The sequence below is a fragment of the Heloderma suspectum genome, chromosome 15, assembly GCF_057233095.1.
Source record: "Heloderma suspectum isolate Gila_16-S chromosome 15, 16-S_ref, whole genome shotgun sequence".
NCBI lineage: Eukaryota > Metazoa > Chordata > Lepidosauria > Squamata > Helodermatidae > Heloderma > Heloderma suspectum.
In genome coordinates, this window is record NC_139472.1 from 7,624,240 (window position 1) to 7,640,092 (window position 15,853).

Here is a 15,853-nt window from a genome sequence, read left to right on the forward strand (position 1 = left end):
TATTACAGGGCTAGCATTTTGAAAAGCCTTGTTAGCTGCCTAGGGTGGGGAACTGCCCTTGGGTGAAGTACATCATGAAGTGTAGAGAAATCAAGTGACATGCATGCATGCATGAATTAGTAAGGAATTTGAAGGCAGCAGAATCTGCTACATGTCTACTCAAAGTCCCACTGAGTTCAAGTTGGCCCACACCTAAGTAGTGAATATATGATTGCAGCCCAAGGGCACAATCCTATGCATCTTTAGACAGAAAAATGTCCTACCTTTTCCAGCCAGCCATGCTGGCTGGGGAATGCTGGGAGTTGAGAACTTTTGTCCGTCTAAACACGCATAAGATTGCACCCTAGGACTATTACTTCCTGCCCGTGTGACAGAGGCTTGGTGACTGCTGGGCCCTGATGGCAGGGCCTTTCCCAAAAGCAAAAAAAGAGGATGTTTTCACATTCAGCAAGATCAACACAAGACAAAAAGCAAGGAATCGCTCTAACAAACTGTATTTCCCCACCCACTTCAAGTTAAATTTTAGCCCTCTGAAAGTTTAAAAACCACAGAAATGCTTCACTTTGATTCTGGAGAAAGACAGAGCAGCTTGGAAATGCCACACATCCAGGGAACACATGCTGCAGCAAGGCTGCAGCGGCATTGCCCCATCTGACCCAGAAAAACCATCAACCAAACTCCCTGATTTAACAGTGCAAGGGGCTTTCCAGAGGTCTTGATTTCCAGAGACCATTGCATTCTTTGCATCAGCCCCCCATCCAGGAACATCTCATCCCCTAGGTGGCAAGAGAAGTATGTATGTGGCTGGAGCAATAAGCAGCACTGATGCAGAGTGGAATAGCCTTTTTTACTGCTTTATGAAAATATTTAGAAGTGGAATATCTGTGTGGGAGGATGGGAACAGGAGGACAGACACAGCCTCCCAGTGGGGTGGGGGATGCATGAAATGTTGGGGCATTGCTAAAGGGAGATGGAGTAGCATCACTTTTTTCCCCACAAGCACTCACTCCTGCACCTCGCTACAGAATGTTCAGCCTCTGTACTAGTAGGGGGGGAGTTAATAAAGTTCAACAAGTGGCACAGGCAAATGGGGTGGGGAGGGAGAGGTGCCTCTGATAGTGGTATACCCACAGTCCAAATAATACCATCTAGTCAACAAGAGTGCTAGCTGGGGGGGGGGAATTTCCCCCAGCAATACACTGCATTTTAAGGTTTAGGGAAATGAGAATTCCCTATCATGGAAATCCTTGGGGAAAGCATCTGGATTTCTTGCAATCAAGGAGCAACAGCTCCACAACTGTCATGTCAGAACACTTATCACCCAGAAAGACCCTAAAGTTGATCTTTTGAAGAACTCACTTTGTGCACCTATTTTTTTTCCAAATGCCTTGAGGAATAAAACTTGAATTGAAAGAGTGAACTGCCTTTATTGCTGGTTTCATTTAAATAGGTGTGTCATCACCAGCCCCAAGAAACAGAGGCTCACAATGAGAACTTTACAAAGCTGCAAATCAACAGTCAATATCATTTTCTGAGAGGGAACTGCTTCTGTTGCAGGTAGACAATGTTTATTCATTCAAGATAATTTCCTCCCCTGCTTTCTGTATAATTCTCATATCTCATTCTAGTGTTAACTCCAACTTCTCTCTCTCTCTCTCTCTCTCTCTCTCTCTCTCACACACACACACACACACACACACACACACACAGATTGCAATAGCACTTGCACCCTCATAATTGCAGGCCCTGGCAAACTCATATCAGTCACAGCCAGGTCCTTAAGCTGTAGCTCTAGATAATGATTTTTGCCCCAAGGACAAGGGAACCGGAAAAATCAGTTTCAATTTCTTTTTTCCTGGACTACTTTATCAGTGCAATCTACCGAGGTGCCTTCCTGGAAGTACTGTTAAAATTCATGGCACGCAACGGAGAAAGAAACGCTTGGATGCCAGCAGCAGCATACGAAACGTCGGGATTAAAAAGTGCAGCTTCCTGCCAAGTCAGGGAGTGGAATCAAGAACGCCACTGCCTCTGCTGGTCTGTGAAATGGTTGTTACCACCTGCAGCAACTGAGACTGGATCTCTTCAAGGTGAACACAGTGCCTCTAAAGGGATCCCAGGCCCAGGAAAGCAAGCCCCATCTGAAGATACTAGCAATTACACCTCACTAACCAGTGCAGGCCAATGCTACCAAACGGCTGATTTTCTCCCTGCATTCACCCCACTAGCATCTATGAACCAATGTATGGGTAAAAGATGGGACTTGTCTGTAATACTGAGAAAAAGTTCGCCTGCATGTCATAGACCTGGGGCACTTGCAATGCCACCCCCAGTATCGACAGGCCTTCTGCAAGGGGCAACAGAGCCTCGCTCCCGTTTTCAAACGGAGACTTGTAGCCACAATTCTACACAAAGCTTCAGGGCTTCTGGCCACCTCCTTCCTGCCTGGACAGATGTGAGGAAAAACCAACATGCTTTCAAAGCACCAATCCCTCAAGGGGAGATGGAGAGCATGGAGCAGACTGCTGTGGAAGCATCAGTTGCAAGGCTGACTCGGCAGCCAATAGGAAGTCGACAATAAGCCAGGTTTTTGTTTCAAAAAGGCAAGCAAGCATGTAATAAATATGGCAAAACATTTTCCCCACCCACCATGACAATAAATGTGAAGCAATGACTAAATACGTTAATCCCCTCTACCCTCCCCCCACTCCCATTTTTAACCAAGGAAAACAATGCCAGCAAAACACCTGCAAGCCACTCATGTTGCAAATGGCAGCCACAGTCCATTCCCAACCTCACACAGCCAAGCCCCTCTCTCCAAAATAACACACAAACATGACCTTAAAAAGCATCAGAGCTTGAAGGCTTTGAGAAGCAGGATGTCAGCAACAATTCTTAAAAATACAAAATTTAAGAAGTTAGGGGGTGGGGAGTGTTTCCAATAGTCATGTTTTCTCCCTTTAGCCAATCAAGAGTCCACCTTGGGGGGGGGGGGGAGCCAATCATAAATGCATTCCTGGAGTTGTCCTGGATTAACACAACCTTGCTGAGACAACAGGGGATACAGAACAGACTGTGAAATGCATTCAGAAGGTTGGGTAATAGGGGAAGTGAATTCAGGGTGAGTGGGGGTGGGGAGGCTGCCACGGGGGGGCGGGGGGAGTCAGGGGAAGGCAAAGGAACTCATGAGTGTCCGGCCATCTTCCATGATCTCCAAGAGCCTTGTTTGCCCAGTCTTGTTCTGTATTTGCTCAAGCAGACCCTTCAAGTTACTGCCTTCTGTCTTCAGTCTCCGATCTGGAAAATGCCATCACTCCATCCTCGGCACCTGCAGCATGAAAGGAAAACAAAAACCATGGATATGATTGGACAGGTAGGCTATATTTGTCTAGGCCAAGGACAGGAGATGCTAACCAGCTTCCTGCACTGTAAAAAATATTTATTAACCTAAAGCTAGAAGGGACTATGGGGTGCGGGAGACATGGGGAAAGCAAGAAAAATGCCTACATCCGAACAGGTGACTACTACACTATCCTTTATCACTTATCACCTCTTAACATTATTTTTCTACAGGGGTTGAAGTGCTTTTTAATTCTTGGCTATGAGGCTGTGGGGGGAAAAGAGTGTGAGTTAGTTACATACAAGTTTTAACATTTTATTTTCACCTTATGCTCAGAGGAATTAGTGTTGTGCCCAAACACTGATTCTAATTAAGGCCTACAGTGCACTCTGAGAGGTGACTAGGCTGCCTCCTTTTAAAGATGACTAAATGCGTTAAGTGACTCAAATCCAAAAGAACAGAACAAAGATGACATAACATAGGCCCGGCAAGCACAAACAAGTGGCAGTGTGCATGTACTGTCCAGCTGATCTTCCCAGAGGATGCAAACTCCTCTTGCATTCTATACAGACATCTGTTGATCCACTCTTCCTACTGGGTAGAAAATTCAGTCGTGTGATGCAACATACATAGCACAGGACTGCACATGTGGGCTCTCCCTTGTCAGTGTCGCTGAGGGGCATAGCTACTAACCCTCACCAGAGCACTAGCCCTGACCAATTCTGAAAGCAACAGGTATGGAGAGCTCCACCCGGATGTTGCTACCTCCCTTTCCTGGCCTGTGAAACAAGCTGGAGTAAGGAAGAGAGTGTGATTGCCAAATCAGGACACGCTCCTTAGACAGGGTGGCACCGTGGTGACTGGAGCGCTCCTGAAACCAAATATGTCCACCAAAGAACAATAAGGATGGGCTTAAGTGCTTCTTGTTCTGCCTCTTTGAACAAAGAACAATGTGGTTTTTTAAAGCAATGGCCGTAACAAGACAGAAATTACAGAGACTACCAAACAGGAAGCAAGGAGAGACTTCTGCCTACCCCGTGCCAGAAGCCTAAACAAAAATCAAACCCCAAACTTAGAAACAAAAGTCACTGCTCCCAAGTCAAAACTTGGGGGCTACTGAGTCACCCTGCTCTCCTGTGGAAGCCAGAGCCAAGATGAAGAGAGATTCCACCTCTTCCAGGTGGATACAAGTCTGATCTGATTGGCCCTGGCTGCCACAGAAGTGGGAGCTTGCCCCTTCCTAACTGGTCCACTCCCTCGCTGACTGAGAATACGAACGCCTTTCAGGCCACAGTGCAAAGGTGAAGAGGAGCTAGTCATTGGGCTTCCTTACTTAAATCAAATATATATTACTGGGAATCCTACACTTGATGACAGTCATTGTGGTGTTCTTGACAGATTTGTTGGACTGTGAGAGACCAGGGTCTGAATTCTTACTTAGCTAGGAAGGTCAGTGAGTAACCATGGGCCTTGCCCTCCATCTCTCAGCCCAGCCTACCTCCCCGGTTTGTTGTGAGGATAATAAAGGGCGACCGCATCATGTATGCTACACCTCAAGCTCCTTGGAGGAAGGTAATGCATAATAATTACAGACCTCTGATTTAACTTTTTATAGTTACAGGGAGTAACTAGGCTTTATTCATTTATTCCCTATAACACCTACTGTTACATGCCATTGGCTGCCAGATAGCCCCTTATTCCGGCATCTCCAACTGCCTATTACCATTTTTCCAGCTCCTTTCTAGGATGGTGACATGTTTATGAGGTGATACTCCAGGGATGCAGAGCCCCAGGCCCAAATCCAGCCCTTCAGGGTTCTATAGATGGCCCTGCCCTCTTCTCCTGGTCCCACCCCCTGTCCATCAATCACTTGGTAGTTTCCTGACTTTTGTACTGTTTCACCATTCTAAAAAGTTGGCATGCCTCTCCTAAGGCTTAGTTACAGGCAACAAGAGCTTTAAGTTGCATATGCTGGTAGTCTGGCCCCACCTCTTTACCTTGGGCCCCGCCTACCACTGAAATGTGGCCCCCAATTGCTTCTCCCAAATGGAATTCAGCCCTTGAGCTGAAAACAGTTCTGAACCCCTGCAATACAGGGACAGAATACTTTTACTGCTTCCATAAACCACATAGAGTCCCTGGATGAATACAATCACCCAGTGTGTCGTAATTTGCTGGAGTAGAAGTATAACCACTTGCGAAGCCTGTCCTGCTAAGGGGAGAAGAAAATCTGAACAGAAGCTTGGGAAGGCAAAAAAGAAACAACAGTCTTCTCCCCACTTGGGCAGATGATACAGACAACTGGTTTTCCAAATGGTTACATCAACACTGATGAGTCAAAACGGCTCATCTGTATTCATCTGTTTTGTCACTGGTAAAGCTAAAGAGTTCGCGCATACACATATATACAGCTATCTACAAAGACTACGGTAGTTGTACAGGGTCCCCAGCACATCAAATCTATGACCTGGCTTGCATGATCAAACAGCCCACGGGTTGCTCAGGAGTACACAGGGGAAAGCTGGTTCCCAACCCTTCCTGGTGCACTAAACAACCCAGTTATATCTCTGGGCTGTTTCTCCCTCAACAACCCAGGGATGGGGGCATCTCTGGGTTGTTTAGTGCACTGGTAGCATGCTAGCTCAGCCTCATGCACTCATGAACAACCCAGAGTTTGTTAACCATGGACTGTTCATTGTGTGCAAGTGTTCTGTTGTAGCCAGCATAAGTGCTTCATTCTGGAGCATTCTGCAGTCAAGGCAGACCTGCCCCACTGCTAAGAATGCATGCAGAATGGCCATGCGCTAAGACACTGGAGATAAAAGATGAGCCATCTGTCAGCCTTGAGTCTCTCTTTCAAGCAGGCTTCCAGGCAGCGAGGTGGTCTTATGGGGAATGTCTGTGCCATGTTTAATTTGTTGCAGAACTTATGGCCACCCAAAGCTGACACAGAGGAAGCTGCTTGTACTTTCATCTACAGTTCTTCCAGCAGCAGTGCTCAGAACCAAATTAAGAAGCTGCACACATTCCAAAAGTCCCCACCCACACGACTGCGGATGTTTGGCTAAGCATTTGATTGAACTTGAGTTTTTAAAATGATCTTTACTGTTTAAAGTACAACTGATAACAAGAAGTGTTTTCTCTCTGGCCCCTCACAAATTAATTAGGCCTGCGTGAACAGATTTCCTTTAATAAGGCTTTCTTTGAAGCCTCTTGGTTAAAAGGATTAGATAGCAAAGATAGCCATTCCAAATACAACAGGCGCAAATTTTGTCTTCCTCCAGAAAAACACTCACTGACACCACTTTCCAGTTTTTGCTGATATGAGATTAATGTACACTCCCCAACTTGGTAGAGCCACTATCTTTTGGCAAGTTGGTTCAAAGCACCACATTCCCTCTGGATACAGATCAATAGCAAGGATATGAGTTTTATGCCTTGCAAAGTTGCTTTAATTCTGTGTTGAGGAAGTGACTTCCAGACCCACCACAGCCTGTGTTGCGGTCAGAGCATAGCACACTGGGTTTAGAAAGGCAGCATGCTTGCTAAACCTTAAGAGAAAAAAAGGTTTCCTTTCCAACATGGCAGCTCAGAGAGAAGGTCAGTATAAAGGATAGTTAGACTGTTAAATATCAAGACCTCAGGAGTTGTCACTGTGGCTAACTATTTTAAACCTGTGATAAAGTATATACATTAAAATTGTGATGGTGAGCCAGTTAACACATATAGTGTGATTTAAAAAAACAAAACACCTTTGTCCTTATTCAAACCACAGGAAATCGAGATCAATTTCTTGATAAATTGTACTTCAGCAATTTTGCGTTGCTACCTCTTTGAAATTCCTTTGTTCAAGAATGGTCACCTTAAAGTCATTGACAAAGTATCCTGAGATGTTGAAATGTTCCTCCAGTGGTTTCTGAACATTGCCATTCCTGATGTGAGATTTGCATCCATTTCTTTTGCACACTACAAATTTGCTACACTTTTTGAGATACCGTAGTGTTGCTAACACCCTGCTACAAATCTAGCAACTGTAACACAGCTGGGATTTGTCTGAACCATCAGTCATGACAAAAGCCATAATTTGATATACCATGCAGAGTATTGAAATCTATGCAGTCACAGATTAATAGAATGTACCACATCGCAAGTGAGGGGCACTATGATGTGCATGCTCTACCGCAAAGGCCTATAAAGCCACTTTTTCAGTTAATGTATCTATCTATTGCTGCTGGCTAACAGAAATTCATTTCTTTGTTCATTTGAATTAAACAGTGCCAGCAAGAGGGATCTGCATCTTGCCTCTTTATAAAGAGGACAGTAGCACAAATAGTGGGATAGATCCTCCATTATGTTCTTCCCACAAATGCAAAATACTAGATTAAATGGAAGACTGCAATAGGCAACTGTTGGAACCATCAAAAGCTCAGAACCCCAACAAGAAACTTTGAGAGCTATTTAACAGACCTCATGTATTCATAGTTGAACAGTCAATGTAACAGCATGGTGGTGGATTTAACCTTTGAGAGCACTGATGGGTCAGCGAGTCGAGACATCTTTTAGAGCTCAACTGATGGTTGACCACCCAATGACTGCAAAAGCTGTTCAATCTTGTACACTCAAGAGACCTCCCCGTCCCATCCCAGCAGATTGAGAGAACTCTGCTCCTGAAGAGTCTGGGCCTTAATACAGATGCTCTGCCACTACTGGAGCGTTCAGTTGCCAGCAACCCTGAAGACAAACACTAATGAGATTAAGAAAGCCACTTGTTGCCTGAGTGCTGTATTGACCAAACCAAGTTTTTTCCAGGAGAGTGAATAGAGTCTTAGGTTATTGGCTAGGAGGCAGGGGAGTGGGTCAGCTTTTCTCCAATTCCTCGAAAGAATGAACAGGAGAACCATAAGGAGATGAAGGCCACCTTGCCATTTTTAAACAACAAACAGTTTAATAGTTACATGAACCATACCTAAGGGTCACTGTTGCTCTCAAGATCAGAGCCCATCAACTATTTTGTCTTGCCGGCACTTTTCAAACTAAGGATGAATAAGGATCTGGCAGAAACTACTCTCTGGACTACCATTATGAAAGGTTTGCAAACACTAAGAAGCTTAGTGTTGAGACAAATTAAGTGCAAGGCCTTAAAAAAAAGAGCTTTAAGGAAAGAAAAAGAAAGTCAAGATAGTAATCGTTCAAGCACTCTGCAAGATGCCTATTAGCTAGACAGAACATCTCCATCATGCAAAGCACTTTTAAATTCCCTTCAAAGACCAGTGTCCAAGTCCCAAATTAAACTAGAGAGCTTGGAGCCCAAAGCATTTACTTAAAACAATTAGAACTGCAGTGGATAGATCCAACAGGGAACTAAGAACTCAAGCTTCAAGAACAGCAAGCAGATGTGCAGTTGGTCAGATCTTAAGGTTTTATTGACAGCATTACCGCTGCAGACTACACAAACTATTGTGTGGATTATCTGTTGTGGAGGATCTTCTGCATTAATTTCCTTTTCTGTCCTCTTCATGGAAGTCCCAGGGACCAAGTACTTAAAGAAGAAGTTATTAATGGGCCTCTGCCTAAATAAACTGAATTCCTCTTCATATATACCACATAATCTGTATGGATTATGCACTAAGGAAGAAGAGTAGGAGACCAAGTTCAAATCTTTGCTCAGCCATAAGGTTCTCTGGGTAACCTTGGACTAGCCATTCTTACTTACCCTGCCCTACCTCACAGGGATGTTTGTGAGGTGGGAGAGGGAGAACTGTGCGTGCCACCTTGAGCTCCTCCGAAAAGTAGGTGGAATAAAATTACAACACAGGCACATAACAAGAAGCATTTATAGGCCTGAGAGCCATTTTACTCTCCACATGCAGGAGCTTGTATCAGTTCTTTGCTCTGGAAGCCAACTGATCCTTTGCTGCTCTTCTGTCCTTGGTCAAACTCTACACACTGGGGAGTGTTAGTGTTGCAATGCTTGCCATGTTTTGGTTTTTCAAAAGAAAGCTCATGTGACAAATTCTAGAGGTGTAACAGTAGAGGCCAATGACATCTTAATGCCAGCTATGTTTATTGGGGCATACACCTGCATGGGTTAGCGCCTACTTCATCAGATGCATGATGGGTGGGAAGAAAGAGATGAAAAAAGGTTGTGCAACTAGTGCAGTCAAAAGGCCATGAAATGCAAGGGTAGCAGCAGGTGTGTTACGTCCACGCAGAGACCAAATACACACACGCACGCACACGATAAACAAATCAGCAGTGGAGGCTGGTTGCTCCAATGTCAGTGGGATGGTGAACCTGCTCCGGGTTTGTCAGAACTAGCCAGTCCAATAAAGTACCTTGGATAGCCCCTTTAGAGTTCTGAATGAAACCCAGAGCAGATTCATCACCCCACTGACATCGAAGCCACCAGCCTCTACTGCAAATCAGAGCTGTCCATTCTCCAACTATCATTCTTACTATGCTAACTTAGCACCCATGGCTGTTAGCTGGAAGCAAGTCAGCCTAATTTTTATTTTATTGCTTTAGCTCTAGTGGACAAAAGGGCTGTGTTCGACTTAAGGCACCACATGACTCTGCTCTTGTTTCTGTTTTCTTCTTTTAATTTATATGCTGCCTTTCTACAATGTCACAAGTTAAATGAAAATAATCCATGAAAAAAATAAAAGCAATACACCTGTATTAAAAATGTAATACCTGACATTTAATATTTAGCAGCATGGGCAGAGCAGTCCTATGGCTACAGACAGGGTCTGGGGAACCACAGGACAGTTCAGATCTCCACCGTGGCCACAGACAGAGTACAGCCATGGAGGAGGCGATCTGATTGTGGATCTCCCCATCCCCAACTGCCATGGAAAGCTTCTCTTATAAAGGCACAACTGCAACCTCAGAAGAGAAGCCGGAGAGGGAGAAAAGGGGGCTGGATAGTGGGCAGGGAGGGAGGAGGAGAGGCCTGGTTCCACTCGATCCAAGAGCCTCTCCATCCCCACCCACTACGTGGTGAGCAGCTAGACAGGCTGAGAGGCCTGTCTAGATGAAAAAAAATTAAACACAGGACAGGGAGGCTGCAAGTCTCCTCCTCCTGCCCTGCCTTTGCCAGCAGGGCTTTGAATATGCAGAGGGCTCAGAGATCAGAGTCCTCTGTCTGTCAAACGCCAGTTCCTTAGGGTTGCTCTCTAAATGTAACACTGCTGGTCCCAAGTACGGCCTCAAGCTTAGGACTGAGAGAGATGTGCAAGCCCTACTAGAGCTATTACATCCAGGAAAGGGATCAGTTGGAAAGGGGAGGACTGAGCAAGACGGGAGATAGCGGCCTTTAACGTGCGCTACCCTTAAATCTGGAGGTGCCTTTGCTACGGAAATTCCATGAGAAGCAGGGTTTCCTAGCAACAGCAAGATTGCAGATGACATCACAGTCCACAAAGTAGAGTCAAGTTACTTGACAGCAGATGCTGGTTTCTCTCCGATCCTGCCCCCCGCCCCCAAACCTCACTCTCTTCCAAAACCCCAATAATTTTTTAAAAAAATATTTAAGTCCACGAGACTTATTTCAAGAAAAATCCTCACAGCCTTCCAAAAGCTCCGTAGCCAATTTCAGCAACTCAAATTATTTCTTTTGCCATATACAGATTGCAGTGGCCAGAGCAGAGTAGTTTACAAAGCCACATTCCAAGAAAGCTGCAGCTGCACAGAGGAGAGAAAGGTTGCTGCAGTTAGATTAACAAGAGCCAACGTACACAACGTAGCTAGAGCAAAACAAAAATGAGTGACATTGGTTGATTTTTTTAATGGACATCATTTGCAGAACTTTGGTCCTTCAGCATAGATTCCTAATCGGCTTAGACCCTGAAATATTAGATACTGGAAAGATATCAAAAACCAAGAACTTTTTTTAGATTGCAAAAGTAATCAAGTTCTGCAAGTAGCCAAGACAGTTACACCTGTCCCTGAACTGTAGGAATCACTTCCAAGAGACAACTGTGAGAACAAGGCCTAAATAGTCATTTAAAACAGGACTCTACCGCTGGGCTGTACTGCTTTTTGCTCTAAAGGGAGGGGGTGCTCACATTATTGAATGTCCATCCATACAAAAAAAATCCTTCCATCTAGCAATATTGATGTCAGGGAGAAAGATTCTATCTTGGCCTTCTCCCCATCATGAAGAACATCAGATATGAATCCTGCAAAGTGGACAACTTGCTACACTCCCTCTGTCAAACTTTGCCACCACTCTTCAGTTACCATCTGGCTTGTGGGCTGAAGGGGGTCCCCAAAACCTGAGGGTTAACCTGGGAGGACAGCTACTGCCAGGTGAACCCCAAGATTCCACTGGATGAGCTTTAGCCCGTTTTCCCTTACCTCCTTAGGATCAAAACATACAGTGTAAAATTGAGCAGTCTGGCACATGGGAGAATATTATTCCTTGGGTGATCAAAGTGTACAGTCAAGCCTCAGATGCCAATTAAGAAATGTATTAAAATTAAAAGGAAAAAGTGATAAGGGAGAAAAATCAAGCCTGGTAGCAATAAGAGAAACTAAACAAGGTGGGCTCTACTTAGCCTATACTAAACGAATTATAACACTCAGATCGAACGTACAGTATTATGATTATATTAATACTCTGCCTTTCCACCAAGAAAATGGCACTCAAGGCAGCAGCAAGTAGCATGGGTCACCATGTCCACTGAGAGGCAACACTGGAAAACAGCCCCACCTGTCAGGAATCCTGGAGGGCATTTGGAGAAAACATGTTGGCAGGTAACACCCAAAGAGATGGCTAATTTAACACGGTTCCATCACAGAAAGGTAGGAGGGAGAGGGGAGAGTAATACCTCCCCACTACCACTGGTAGAGTCATCAAGGAAGTTCATTCTGTAGATTTGGGGGTAATTTACATGACTGCCCTGTCATGGAGAACTTAGTCTGTAGATCTAGGGATTCTTAAAGGGGTAAAACTGTTATGTCTTATTACCCCACACTATTTTTCTGTGAAAAGGTAATTTTTGGCATGACACACTCCCAATCAGTAGTCCAAAGTGGTTCAGTCCAGAAACAACTTTCCTGCCTCATCTTATGAAACTTAGACCTTATTTGCAACCCTATCTGGCGGTAGCAGAGGGGACTGGGGAACAGTTTGCCCATTAATAAAAAATCGGTGCTAAGCAGGCAATTTTGTGTGGCCTGGGATCTTTGAGGCTAGCAGTCTTAAAATTAGGAGGGGTGGGTGTGAGGGAGCGAGAGAGGGAGCGAGACTCTAAGTAAGTGTAAGAGAAAGAGATGGGGGCCACCTTACCTCACCACTCAGGTGCTCACCTGGGGTTGTTTTTATTTGCCCCAGCAGCAAATTCGAAGGCTGAAATAAGGAATCTGTAAAGATCAATGCAAATTAAGTTGCTGGAGTTTGGAGAATTCAGTACATTTCATGCAGCAGTTAAGGAATCCACACCAGAGACTGACTCACAGGGGATGTGAAGTTGACATCACTCCTGGGCTGAAGCAAAGGCTTAAGTCACAGCTTGTTCAAACAAAGCTGTTGGCCCTTAGCCTAAGGGAGCGGGTTACTACACTGAAGAGAATATCAAACCACTCTTAGCCAGGCTTATAAATAGGCAACTGCCTGTGGAGTCTAAGAAATTACTTCCAGGTGATCAGGTGGAGCAGTTATTTATTTCTCCTTTAGGTCACAAATGACTACCAATGATATGTGAAAGCAGGTGGGCTATTTTTTTTTTAAACAGACTTGCAAAGCTGTTTTCAGCACAGATCACTCTGACTTGTGCTCAACCAGGCTTTTCTGCATTTGGGGAGGGTGTGTCTGTAGCCATTTTTAAGCTTCAACTTGCCTTAACCTGTCCTGATTCCATAAAGGAACATAATGAAAGATAAAATGCAGTTAACATGCACAACAACGTGCACGAGGCAGGGGAAGAGCCTGTGGCAACAGGAAAACTATTGTGAATGTGAACTGCAGCAGCCGTGAGTATTTATTTAAAACATTTCTACCCCACCCTATATCATCAGGATATCATGAGTAACCTTGTCCCAGACAGCAGAACCTGAAGCTCTATGTCTGCAGTTCTGGCTCCAGACAGAACCCCCCCCCCCCCAAATCAGACTTTGATTTTGACAGTAGCCTTAGGTTTCTTAGCAGTCCCAGCCTTGTTCTCAAACACAACAGCACCCTCCAGCCATAGCGTGCTCCCATCTGTTCTTCCCATGTTTTATTCCCAAAGGGAATTCAGTTGATGCCTCTGCACTCCCTCCCCAGGGTGGGCTAGAGAAAGTATGCACCAACAAAAAACGGAGGAGTTGCCTGGATCTGGTTCAAGGCAGTGGGGGGATGGAATCCATCTGTTTGAAGGTGATACAAGGTGAGAACTTGGATGCTAGCCTTTCATAGCTCTATTTTTTTACTCCTTCGAAGTCTCCTCTGTTATACAAGAAAATTGATCATGATTAGGCAGCACACATGTAGACATCAGGACTGACTCAGTGTAACCTCAGTTGCCTTCAAATGGTAACTGGTATCCCCATGTCTTGCTTTTTATAAGCATCTACAGGAGAGAAATGGCTTTTCACTCTTCATGTGTAGTATGTTATCACCACAGTCCAGGGCAGCCTTCCTCAATCTGGTGCCCTTCAAATAGGCTGGACTGCAACTCCCAGAATTCCCAGCCAATATGGACATTCCCATCCGGAGGGCACCAGGTTGGGGAAGGCTGGTCCAGGGAGTATACATAACTATATATTCCTATATACAGAATCATAGAATAGTAGGGTTGGAAGGGGCCTACAAGGCCATCGAGTCCAACCCCCTGCTCAAAGCAGGAAATATATACTATATTCCTAAGCAATAATAGTAGTTTCCTTTGAGACATTTAGGGCACAATCCCATGCATACAGAAAATGTCCTACAGTTCCCAGCATTCCCCCAGCCAGCCATGCAACATAGGAGACAGCTTTGAAAATAAGCAGAATCTTTGCCATGTGCCTGAGAGTCAAGGCTGAACCAATATGAATATTTTTCAGTAGACACTGACACTTCCAGTATTAAGATACAGCATGAAGAGGAGCTGGAAAATAATTGAGTGAACTGAGTGAACACACTGCCTGCTCACCAACATCTCTAGTATCTAATCTGCCATCTTCTATGACAGCCATTTCTACATAAGAATGTAAGAGCCCTGCTGGATCAGACCAAGGGTCTATCTAGTCTAGCATACTGTTCACACAGTGGCCAACCAGCTGCCTGTGGGAAGCCCACAAGCAGGACGTGAGTGGAACAGCAGTCCCCACCCATGTTCCACAGGTACTGGTGTACATAGGCATACTGCCTTTGATACTGGAGGAAATATGGAGCCATCATGACTATTAACCATTGACAGCCTTATCGTCTATGAATTTGTCTGATCTCCTTTTAAAGCCATCCAAATGAGTGGCCATCACTACATCTTGTGATAACAAAATTCCAGCTATAAAAGCATATACTGTGCTTTCACATTATATGCAAACGTCCTTCCTATACACAAAGTTAAGAGTTAAGAACTCAGTGCTTCAATTGATCAACCCCCAAAAAAGACAAAATTTCTACAACCTGTTCCAGTTCCACAACTGCATACCCAACATACACTCTCCAAGCTACCTTGGGATGGTGTGTCAAGAAAGCAGAGCTGGTGGCTCATAAGCCTGAAAATGGCAGTACGAGGAGAACTTCTATCTCAAGGTAGCGTTCTTTTCTTAAAATTGAGCAAGACAGGCTTTTTTAAAGAGATAGGAAAAACCTAATTCAAAAGATAAGAACCTCTTATGCTGAGGCATTCCCCCTTTTTCCAGCATTCTGGAACCTCCATCTAGGGCAATGTCACACACATACTGCAGAAGTGTGTAACACTGGGATATTAGATTCTATTCATTTGGAAAATGTTCCACTACAAGTGTTCATTAGCTTGATACTGCTAAGATGACTCAAATACTGCTTTGGATGGTCACTGTACTTCTTTGCATACATTTAAAATTTTCCTCTGCACCCATGTGTCTATAATAAACCTGCCAGCTGAAAACAACACTTCACAAATCTGATGACGTGGACTCAGGTCCACAAAAGCTTGTGCCACAAAGCATTTGTTAGTCTGCTGCAGCAAAACACAAAGGCCTTGTGGCTCCCCAAGACAAACAAGGCTACTTTTAGTTTTTACATCCTTGCATTTTCTCTCTTTTCAAAGGAAAGGAATTGAGTAGACTTGAAGGTCAACAAGAAACTGGAAAATGGAGTCAAACAGCAGAGGAGGCTGCAAGTAGACACTAAATTCTTCATTTACCAGTAGAAGTGTCTGCTGTTCAGCATGAGCAAACACAGACTTCACTCAACAGAAGAAACCAAGTAGGAAGCAACTTGTGAAGATTCATATTCAGTGATTCATCCTAACACATCCCAGTTTACACAGGCTTGTCTGAGCTGCTCAGTTCTGCTGCAGTTGAAATTCCCAAACGATGCCCAAAAGCAATGCCAAGTGA

General features: G+C 44.5%; 1 protein-coding gene across 4 annotated transcripts in view; it reads right to left on the reverse strand.

Annotated features, from left to right (window-relative positions):
• Positions 1–480: 480 nt before the first annotated feature.
• The window catches only part of CTNNBIP1 (catenin beta interacting protein 1), a 40,280-nt gene continuing 24,907 nt past the window's right edge, over positions 481–15,853 (reverse strand). For 2 of the 4 annotated variants that reach the window (XM_084821710.1, XM_084821711.1), the window contains 2 exons: positions 12,653–12,706; positions 1,410–3,328 (listed from right to left, as the gene is read on the reverse strand). In XM_084821710.1, coding sequence (XP_084677836.1) covers positions 3,270–3,328; positions 12,653–12,706 — 113 coding nt within the window. In that variant the 3' untranslated portion in view covers positions 1,410–3,269. Of the gene's footprint in view, positions 3,329–12,652; positions 12,707–15,853 lie in introns of all 4 variants that reach the window. The other 2 variants (XM_084821712.1, XM_084821713.1) reach the window with 2 other exon arrangements.